Source organism: Borostomias antarcticus (genome assembly GCF_949987555.1).
Source record: "Borostomias antarcticus genome assembly, chromosome: 17".
Classification (NCBI taxonomy): Eukaryota; Metazoa; Chordata; class Actinopteri; order Stomiiformes; family Stomiidae; genus Borostomias; species Borostomias antarcticus.
In genome coordinates, this window is record NC_140250.1 from 23,653,427 (window position 1) to 23,665,030 (window position 11,604).

Genomic DNA, 11,604 nt, shown 5'->3' on the forward strand with positions numbered 1-11,604 from the left:
GGAGGCACATGGACACACACATGCACACACACACACTTACACAACTCCAGTTTCTGTGGTGTCCCGTTGAGTTTGTTTCACTGTGACTCATGTTGACAGTCCAGATAATAACTCAATGAAAGCTTCTGAATCCCCTTTTCATCACGCACAAATCGAATGTTGCCATAACTCAGGGTTCTGATTTCATTGTCAAGGGCAACCTCGTGCTCTTCTGGCCCTTCTGCCTTAGCAAGGGATCCAGTTTAAAGCGGCTCAATGTAGTTTTTTCAAACTTTATAATAACAGCTTCAAAATGATTTTGATGGTACACTGCATGGTCTGGCACGTGTGTACATCTGTAACCTGCTCCATCCCTACATCACATGCAGGCCTCTCAGGTCATCTGACCAAGGCCTCTTGGTGGTCCCCCGCTCAAGACTAAAGACTAAAAGCGAGAGTCTTCGAAGTCATGGCTCCTAGGCTGTGGAACACCCTTCCATTGGACCTACGTTCTGTGGCCTCTGTTGACTCTTTGTCCTTGTTTTTTGTGTTTTTGTGCTTTTTGCCATTTATTGATTTTTTGTTAAGCACTTTGTGACCCCTGTCTGTGAAAGGTGCTATATAAATAACACTTACTTATTTACTTACTTACTTACTTACTTACTTACTTACTAACTATTGTCCCTCACAGAGAACCCCCACTCCAGAGGACTTCACCCTTCTCTGACACCACTGTGGCATGACGTTGAATCCAGGTCGCCAGAGTTGGCTAGCAGAAACAGGCGACCTGTTCCATGTTGACCGTGTACATCATCGTGGTGAAGGTAACTGAGCAGTACTGAGATGTGGTACACTGACTATGGAACACTGTACGCTCAGCGTGGTTGCCAGGAAACCAGACCCTCAGAGAAAGTCCTTCATCAATTACCCAATGGGCTTACAAGGACTCGGGAGAGGAATTTGTATGTTCACATAAGGGGATTTACCAGTGAGGGAAGGATAATGTGATTTAGCACCATTCATCAACCCCATGTTGTTCTGATTGACAAAACGCCCCCCCCCCCCAGTGGGAAAAGGATAATTTACCAGCATTATGACAGTGAGCCAGCATATAAAACTATATGACGTAAGGGTTTCATAGTCACAAACCAAGTCCTGCTGTTACAGTATGTGTGGTAAGCAGCCTGTACTCAACTCTGAGGTATACAGTAAAATAGCAAGCTCTCCCCCACATGGCAAATAAATGTGTTGTTCTTTGAGGAGATGGAACAGTTGAGTTTATAAATCATGTGGCGCCTTTGGGCTGAGAACATGTTCCATTTCATTTCAGCCCTGTTTCACCCTCTCAAATCAATGTTAGGTACCACCCCTCCACTAGTCAGGGAGGCCTTTATCTAGCACCAGACACAAGATCACAAGCTGATATGCGATACCTGTAGTTCATGTGTTCGGTAGTGCTTTACACCCAAGTCAACATTGAAATGTGTCATTCAGCTTCCTGTCCTGATTGCAGTATTATTTCCCTGTCTGTGTTGTAGTAAGTGGGTGTCCTGGTTTAGGTTCATGAAGTCCTTCATCAGTTATTATCTGTTCTGTCAACAACATGAAGTCAGCCTGGATGCAAGGCCTTAACCCTGCCACAACGTCATCTTATCTCCATTATTGAACAATGTATTTTCAGCGACTGTTCTCACAATTTCCTTTAATTAATCTTCCAGACCAAAAATCTAAGGTTACACTTTGATTAATTCATTGTGTTGACTTTGTGCAAGAATTATGATGGTTAAAGGCAAGTAATGATATGGCTTTTTAAAAAGTTGTAAATCAAGATCTCACCAATAGATTATTGTTCTCAAGGGCGGTTTCTTGATTGCATGGTATGATTATGTAAAGGTAAATGGAGTACAATTCAGTGTTTTTTTCTGCACCATTTCTGTCAGGGTGTGTCACATAATGATGTGGATTCTTTGGCTTCACTGTGCTTGGATAAGTCAGTGAACGATCCTGAGAGAAACGGGTGCATGCTAGGTCGACATGAACAGTGGGTACACTTCTCTCACATATAAAGAGCACGTGTTCAGAAAACACATTAAGTTATCTACTGTATAACGTACACATTCCTGTTGTGCTTTCTTCTAAAACAATCTTAAAGGTTATCTATAACATACATTACTGTTTATTATGCAAGATGTCATTAGTGAACAACCCAGGACATGAAGAAGACACACACACACACACTACACTAGTGTAACATTCCACAGGAACCCCTCACACTAAATCCTGTACCATTCAGCATGACATAATCCATCTGTTGTGATAAATTGATAATAAAAAACTGCCTTTGAAATGTATCCACGTCGTACAGATATGGCTGAAATCGTGAGTGTGCTATCTTGATAATTGTCTGTTATCTGCAATAACTTCCGGACCAGAAAGCTTTAGGAGATTAGATTATCAGGTTAGCAGGCCATCTCTCTATAATTCTATTCTATCTTATTCCATTCTATTTCAACACTGCTATGGAAGTATGGGTGCACCAGCTAACCGGGGCTATGTGTGGGAAGAAACCTCATGAATGAGTGTGCTGGGCCTGGGTATTTAAAGACCTAGTACAACAGACCCTGATTTTCTGCTAGGAGGGCCGTCCAACAAAAATAACCCCCGCATCCAGGCTGGCTGGCCCTGCTTGCCATTGGCTCCCATTCAGAGAGGGGGAGGCTGAGTAGACACAAGCCCCAGACAGAGGGCCTGGGACCGGCACAGACACACCGCCCCGCATCACTGGGCATGGGCCGCTCCTCTCCTGGCTCTAAGCCTCTGTTGTTTCAGGAATTTCTGTTCACCGCCACCACAACCACACTGCAGCTCCATCGTCATATCTCCGACATACAGCCACAAATTACAGCTGGCCTACGGCTTCCTGATTTTGGTTGCTGGTGTTTGATTGCTGTCGCTGTCTCCGTGTCAGTGCCGACCCAGACACTGGCGAAAGGCTAAATGTCCCTTTCTAAGACAGATGAGGATGCAGGACATCCCGAGTCAATCAGCAGGAAGGTCGGCCGACCTACATAGACATGTACAGTACTATAATATCTTCCCCATTCCCATAGAAGATTAGTGTTTTCAAAATGAAAGCAGACTCTGGTATATAAATTGACCATTATTGTCAGCACAGCACAATAGTGCTCTGTGTTTTTTGTTGTTGAGTGCCAGTGTGATTTAAAGCTGCTGACAGCACCAGACGCTTACATTGCATTAGGCTCTCTCTGGCTCTCTCCCTCCGTCATTTCTATGGTTGGGTACAGCCTGTCTGCCTGCCTGGGCTGGCCTCAGCCTGCCAGTCACTCACAATGGGCACATGCTCTATTTGGGATAGCCACATGCGCTCTCTCTCTCTCTATCTCCCTTTTCATCCCTTCCCCACTACTACCCCTTTATCTCTCTACTGATCTCTCCCACTCTGCGTTTGCTGTATTTCCCCCTCTTCCTCTCTCTATCCATCGTCCCTCTCCCATCCTTTCATCTGATGTCTTCTTCTCTATTTCTGCTATCGCTCTCTCCCTCCCTCCTTGGCTTTCTCCGTTTCTTTCTTTCCTTCCCTCCCTCCCTCTGTTGCTCATATGTTCAACAGAGGCCCATCTGTGTAAAGCAGTCCTGAGACGGTCCTGAGGGGCCCTTGCTGTTTGTGAAGTGGCAGGTGGCTGTGAGCAGGCCAATAAGTCAGGGATGCTAGAGGAGGAGAGCCAATAAGAGAAGAGTAGAGAAGAGAGGCTGAGAAGTGGAGATGAGAGAGGAGAAGAGGTCTAATACAGCACAATACACAGCAATAAATACATCCAGAAATATGTGTTATGTATGATGCCAGCTGTCTTTCACCTAGTTATTCATAAAACTGTTTCTAGTCTCCATGGCAGCCACGGCCTCCTGAATGAATCAGAAAGCACCGGAACAGAGTGGTGGAGGTGCACACATTCACAACACACCTCTTGTTGACATACAGTAAAAGGTCACTGACCTGTAATACCTAATACACAATGGGCCCACAACGCGCGCGCACACACACACACACACACACACACACACACACACACACACACACACACACACACACACACAGGGCTACTCTATAGACTCCCCCCCCTATTTCATTCTGCCTGATGTCTGAAGTCAAGGAGTAAACATGCATAAGCAGTAGCAGACCGCAAGTGGGAATGTTTCATACATTTTGCTGATTGCGAAGGAGTCTCTTAACAATACCGGCATGTAGAATAATCAGTGCAGTGTGCAACACATGTGTCTGGTTGTTCTATTCTGTCTGCAGAGAGATCTAGCACCTCTATCCATGCCTTTGTTTCAGAAACCCCCCCCACAAAGAATAGATCTTGTTGTTTGTGTTGCTGTTGATGTTTTGTTGGAAGCCAAACAGGCTAGTTTTGTGTTTTAAACCATAAGCAGTTTAATCATTTCAGAAATATGTCCATATGCATTTGGTTGATTTTCAAAGGGTTGTTTGTGGAATAGGATCGAGACAGCATTTCCTGGGCTTCTTCATGAATGATCTTGTCACTCCAGACAGTAAACTAGGTCATAGGTAGCCTAGCCGTCAAACAGGGATAGGCTAAGTGAATCCATGGGATACGAGCTCTACCTAATGAGGGTGGACAAAGCACCGCTCCTCCATACTGAATCGGCACTTCATGGTAGCCTGACCACTCGACATTTCGCTTGATGCCTCACTCCTCTCTCCCGCTTCTCTCTCCAGTCCCCAGCCAGACCGCTTTATGTCTGGCTGCTGTGGGCGACAGTAGCCATGCGCGGTCGCCATGTTTTCAAGCGAGCTCTCCACCCACTTCTGTCTCGTCACAGGCTGACAGGGATAGCTAGCCACAGAGCAAGGAGGTGGACTGGCTCATGACAGCTTCTGGGAGAAGGAGTGATACAGCAAAGATTGGACTAAAAACAATGAATTGTCGGAGTGGATTAGACCGTTTGGGCAACAACTGAGTGGATCTACTACTCGCGGGACACCCGTGCATCGCTAAAGGATTGCTTGTTTTTGTTTTTTCCTCATAAATTTAAAAATGCGACTCCCTACAGTGTGTGGATAGTGATGGAGGTTGGACGCTGACGTTACTTTTCTGTTTGCTGTTCGCATTGGATGTGTATTGCTCGATTTTGTTTGTTGAAATCCTATATTTAGTTATCAGATAAAGGTGATTTAGAGCCCCATAACGACGTTATGTTGGTTTATGTGTGACGAGACGGGGTCTTACTAACATACGCGTCAGTGTCTGGCTGGCAAGCACATCAGCTGACGTTTGCTAGCAAGCTAGCTAAAAGGAAACGAGATCATTCGTGTTCTTGACGGGGGGCGTTTAAATATTCCCGAGGGCATTAACCTTGTATTTGAAGAGGTTATAACTGTTTTCGGGGTGAGGTTATTTCGATAGATAATACCATCTGCTCACTTCACCTTTTCAAAACGGCGGCGTTAACGAAGTTCAACGTTATTCGAGACTGTCAGAGACGAGCTACCCCCCGGGATCTTTCACAATGCATCATCCGGATTCTGCAGACTCGGGCAGTGTTAGAAAGATGGCGCACCCGGCAATTTTTCCTCGAAGGGGTAGCAACACCGGCAGCGGGAGTGGCCCCACGTTGTCGACACCGGCTAATAGTATCAACAATAGCCACGTCCCGGCCGATGATTATTCATCCCCCCTGTTGATCCAGTCTCAACCCCCGGCCGGCTCGTCCTCCCCCGGGCCCCAGCACCCTCCCCAAAGCCTAAACCTGCACTCTCAGCCACAGCCAGTCCAGTCAGCCGGCATCCAGATGAAGAAGAAGAGCGGCTTCCAGATCACCAGCGTGACTCCTGCACAGATCTCTGTGAGCACCAACAACAGCATCGCGGAGGACACGGAGAGCTATGACGACCTGGACGAATCCCACACGGAAGATTTGTCGTCGTCCGAGATCCTGGACGTTTCCCTCTCCCGTGCCAACGACGTCGCCGGGGCAGAGAGGAGCTCCTCTGAGGAAACGCTGAATAACTTCCATGAGGCGGAGACTCCCGGAGCCATGTCTCCCAACCAGCCCCACGTTCTGACCCGGGCTCCCCAACATCACGGAGGGACTATGGTGAACGGGACTGTGCATCATCACCACCATCAGCATCACCACCAGGTCCATCAGCAAGCCCCCCAGGTCCACTCCGCCTGCTCTGGGCCCGGGGGGACCCCCTCGGCCCTCTCCACTGGAGCTTTAATGACCGTGGGCCAAAAAATGCCTTCTAACATGGGGGCCACCCTGGAGAATGTATCAGTTGGCCCGTCGGTCGCTGCTGCTGGCCAACTCGTGGCGGCCGTCGGCCCAGGATGTGTCCCTGGAATGCACAGCTCTGCAGCAGGCGCTACCGTTAGCATAGCTAATCCCTTGACCAGCAATGTTAGTAATGTGAATATGTTGAGCTCTGCCAATGTGCCTGTAGTGGGAGGTGGGAGCATCAGTGCTAGCGGCGGCTTCCCCCCTAGCGTTATGGGCAGCAGCGGCTGCGGCAATCCCAACGTCAGCGCGGCGCCGCATCACCAAAGCGGAGCCGTCAACTCGAACGTCACCATGACTGCCGCCACCGCCGCCTGTGCCAGCGGCGGTGGCACCCACGGCGGGGCGGCCGGGATGACCCAGTGCCCGGCCCAGGTCCCCTCCTCCTCCTCCCAGCCCGCCCCGCCCCCTGCCGCCACCAGCTCCCGCTTCAGGGTGGTCAAGTTGGACTCCAGCTCCGAGCCCTTCAAGAAGGGCAGATGGACGTGCGCCGAGTACTACGACAAGGAGAACCCCGCCGCCTCCTCCGCCCCCTCCTCCTCCGAGGCCGGCGTCCGGCCGGGGGAGAGCGTGCGCCAGTTTGCCCCGGAGGGCGTCTTCGCCGGGGGGTCGGAGAGGGAGAGTAACAGCGGCAGCTCCGTGAGCAGCGCGGTCAGCACACTGAGCCACTACGCGGAGAGCGTGGGCAGCGGGGAGACCGGCGGACCCCCTCACCCCCAAGCCCAGCTGCAGGATTACACCTCCCCGCCCCCTCAGGGCGTCCAAGCCCCCCTCCCCGGCTTCCCCCGGGGCGTGTCCCACGCTCAGCCTCACCTGCACCCCCAGGATATGACCCACGCCCACCTGAAGACCGCCATGGCCCCCCCCTTGACTCCTGCCAGCATTCACCAGGCGGTCCCCGTCGGCATGGCGGGCCTCCAGACCACCATGGGGCACCCCGGCTCGGCTGCGCCCCAGCAGCACCTCACCTACGCCCAGGCGGCCGCTACCCAACCCCCGGGCTCCGCCCAGGGCCTGGCGGGGGTCCACCAGCAGCAGATGGGCTACGCTCCCCCCCAGCAGCCCTCCGCTGCCCCCCAGGTGGCCCCTATGCACGTCAGGCCTCAGAGCCAGGGAGGCGGCCTACCTCCGGACTACCCCCAGGCCCATCCGGGTCTGCCCCAGCCCGCCACCTCTCAGGCTCTGCCCCACCTGACCGGACCAGCCCCCTCCGGGCTCGGACCTGGGCAGATGATGGGAGCCCCACAGCAGCAGCAGCCGGTGGCCTCCATGGCCCAGCCCCAACTCCAGGCCGTACCCCAGGGCCTCCTCCAGCAGCAGCCCCAGCAGACGTCCTCGCTCCAGGCCTCGGCTGGGGGGATGCTCCCCCAGATGGGCCACCCTCTCCTGGAGCACCAACAGCAACATATGCAGCCTCTCCCGGCCCAGCCGCCGGGCCTCGCGCCCGCCGCGCCTCCTCCCAACCCTCCGGGCGACCACCAGCCTCCGAGCCTGGCGCAGAACGGCGGCAGCAGGGGCGGGGGGATGGTGCAGTCTCAGCCGCAGGTCACCACCGTGGCCCAGGGCTACAGCAGCGTCCAGGCCCAGGCCAGCGCCCTCTACGCCAGCCTCCCCTCCTTCACCACCACCCAGCTGGAGGACGCCCAGCGGCTGCTCCTGCAGCACCAGTCGGCCCTGCTGGGGCTGCCCAAGCTGGCCGCCGAGGCGGGGGCGGGCCTGGTCCAGAGCAGCGCCGGGGTCAGTGCCTTAACCGCGTCCGCCGGGTTCTTCAGGGCTGTGGACGGGGAAGACGACGGGTGAGGAACGACGTCATTCAGAGTGACCTTCTCTTGTTTATGATTGGTTGATTGATTAATTGAGTGATTGATTGATTGATTGATTCCATACAAGGTTATTGGCCCATATGTGGATCCTGAGTAAGCACCCTAGGGGGATTGTGCTCACAGGCTGTTGTGTGACATTCAAGTTTATTATAGCTTGGCTGGCATGAGCTGTATGATTTAACTAGGCGACGTGATTGCGTGATTGAGAGAGAGCGAGAGACTGCGTGTGAGTGTGCGAGCGCGAGCGTGCGTGCCTGTGTGTGTGAGCGAGCGAGCGAGCGAGCGTGTGTGTGTTGTCTGGGATCCCCATGCTACAGTTGCGGGCCGCCCTCTCCACCACAGCGCCGGCCTCTCGGCTGGATGTGACGTCTCCTCCTGTCTGAGCCAGCGGGGCTGCAGTGAGTGACTCTGCATTTAGGCCGGCTAGCGTAGCCTAGCGCGCAGTCCGCCACCGCTAGCCCGCCGCGGCGGCGGCTGCTGCTGCTGCTGCCACCGGCCTCCCGGCTCGCGATACACACTCACTCTCAGCACGATCGCGGTCGCGAAGCAGGAAGCGAGGCTTTAGGTTCTGTAAACGTCGGGCGATCGGGCGAGGAGATGGAGCGAGGGGTCGGTGGCGCGTGGCTGGAACTGAGAGGCCTTCATGGGTCTCGGCCCTCGATCTAGATTACGAGGGAGAATAGCCCTTTCCTTGTTGACATATTACTGGCAGTAAGCCTTCCGTCTTGCCTCTGAAAAGCCCATTGATTTAGGAAGCGGTCTCACTGTTAGAGAGCCTGACGACGTGGTCAGTAGGGTCCGATGATTAGGAGTAGGAAAGCTGGCGGAATTGAATCCCCGTAGTTAGTTAGTGGGTTTCAAATCTTCTGGGGAGAAGCGTTGTAATCAGGGCTGAAAATTAACACCTGCCACCGGCCAAATGCAGGTAAAATGTCCAATTGGCGACTAGATTTGGGAAGGCTATCTGAAAAAAATATACACTTGGCCGGTAGACTTTTTTCATCTACAGTCCCCTTGGCAGGTGACTCACCGTGAGGCCAAAAAGTTAATTTTCACCCCTGGTTGTAATCACTTTGCAGAGCGAAGTTAACGGCTTTAAGGTTTACTTTTGTAAACCTCTTTTGATTCACGCCGTTTCCTGCGTGGGCTAATGGTAGTCAGGAGGACACCTGCGCTCGGTCGCCTTCCCAGCGTGTCGCTCTGCTAGGCTGTGGGCCAGAGAGGAATGGAGGCAGCATGAGGACAGCTGTGAGGCCTTAATCAAATATTTTGTTAGTCAGTGCTCCTGTGTAACAGCGGTTCACAGCCGGTCAGGGACCCGGTCAGGCAGCGTGTCTTGGGCTGGGCTGACCTCCTGTGAAGCGCATCGCTGCGAGGTTTAAAGGCCTGGGGGGACGCTGAAGGGATGGCGGCTGTCGTCACATGACGGCGGCTTCCGAGGAATGTATAAGCTAGTAGCAGGATCATGTGGATTATGGTCTTTAATAAACGCCAGAGCCCCTCAGTGCAAATGAGAAGATTGTCTCAGTGAATTAGCATCGGGGGGGGGGGGGGGGATACCTACTGCTATGCTGTGTGTGTGTGTGTGTGTGTGTGTGTGGTGTGGGGGCTGTTGGTGTTTGGCAGAGCCTGCTGGAGCAGATGTTTCAGCAGTGATGATGAATGGCCCCGTCGGCGACACACCTAGTGACAGAGAGGCCCAGACAGAGAGGCGGGCAGCGCCACATGGTAACCAAGCATCTGACCAGACAGAGTTTCAGCTGGTATAGGCCTAGTCACAGGATTGAATGAATGAATGCAGGCTTCATACTCTATTTCTCTGTCTCGTTGTCTCTCTCTCTCCCACACACACAGATGCACGCACACAGATGCACGCACACGCGCACAACACATCCCACCTCATTACCAGCTCGTTCAACCATAGTGTGCGAGGCGTGTTTTCCGGAGATGGGTCTAACGACGGCGCCGTCCAGATGTTCATCTTCTGTCGATCGTACGGCTGCAGTTCCTCCCCCCGGTCCGACCGCGTGGCGCTGAAACTAGCAACTCTAACGGCCTACTAGTGTATCACACTCAGCCAGGGCCTGGTTTTACACTGCCAGAGAAGGAATGTAAGGTGGCCTTTGCGTGGATGAGCTGGTTATTTTGGTTATTTTGCTCTTGCGAAATCAAGGGGTTCAGGTATCTTCCTACTTCCTCAGAACTGACCTTTCTGAGACGTTCCGTTTCAAAAGACGTATTTGGTTTCATTGTGTTTTGCTGCTAATCCCTTAGTTCAGCTGTATCTTTTAATAGCTTTAATAGATTTCCCCCTCGGCTCGCTCCGCAACAGACCTTTATAGGCTAGCGCGGCCGACCGTACGTCAGAAACGACGCGGTGACCGTCTCTTCAGCCGTAGATCTCTACCATAACGTTTAACTGTAGGGTTTTATTCCCAGTCTTCCCACAGGAAACGGCGTTTGAAAAGAATGGGGGGGGAGAAAAAGCTATTAACCGCCAAAGACCTTCTAGGTAGAAAACACAGCGTGTTTATGTCCACGCGCTCTGCACGTTAACTTTTTAACTGCACGGGCTTTCTTTTGTGATCTAATTGCATGGTAGCCAGCTTCTCATAACAGCTCATTTGTTCTTTGTCTTGTTAAAACACATTTACAACTGGTAGGCTGCCAGCCAAGAAGCCAGTCAGGCTGTCAGGAAAAGCAGTCAGGCAGGGAGGTATAATATCCATGTCCACGCCGGTGGCGGTGTGGCGCGCGGCCCTCATCTGCTGTCCCTGTGTAGTGGTCATGTGTTGCGTGATGACACTCTGCCCATCAATCAACTCTGGGACCGAGGCGGTCGTTAAACTGTCATATCACCGCCTGGGGGAGGGGTGTGCGTGGGTGTGTGTGTGTGTGGGTGTGTGTGTGGGTGTGTGTGTGTGCGTGTGTGTGCGTGCGTGTGCGCGTGTGCGTGTGTCTGTGTGAGAGAGAAACGGCCGTCAAAGCTACCCTTCATAGCCTGTGGAGGATGGTTGTGTGTGTGTGTGTGTGTGTGTGTGTGCGCGCGCGTCGGGTCAGGGTGTGTGCTGGCAGGCTGCTATAGGGAGATGGTTATCTCTGTGTTATTTCTGTTTTGAATGTAATCTGTCCCTGGCAGTGCGGAGACCAGAGCCCCATCAGTGTGGATGAATCTCTCTTTGTGTGGAGATCCAGTCGATAACCCTCCCAAGTTAACCCCCAGAGGAAGTGGCCCGTTCCAGCTGGTTTGGACCAGACCTAGGTGACTACCAGACTGGACCAAACTGGACCATCGTTCTGCTGCTGATGTCCTGTTGAGTTTCAGCGTTAGTCTACATGTTGTCGTAGTCTGGGTACTAGGGACGGCCCTATCAACTGCTGCCTCTTGTCTTTTTTTTTTTTGCGTAGTACTTTTAGGTTAATTTTATAGTTTGTGTTGCTTCTTCAGCAACATTAGCCTAGAAGGCACAGTTCGGCT

General features: G+C 52.5%; 1 protein-coding gene across 1 annotated transcript in view; it reads left to right on the plus strand.

The window, feature by feature from the left end:
• Window positions 1-4,920: 4,920 nt before the first annotated feature.
• Window positions 4,921-11,604, plus strand: part of tsc22d1 (TSC22 domain family, member 1) — a 35,836-nt gene continuing 29,152 nt past the window's right edge. Inside the window, exon 1 of the mRNA XM_084452121.1 lies at window positions 4,921-8,099. Within this exon, the coding sequence (XP_084308247.1) occupies window positions 5,533-8,099 (2,567 nt within the window). The 5' untranslated portion in view covers window positions 4,921-5,532. The remainder of the gene's footprint in view (window positions 8,100-11,604) is intronic.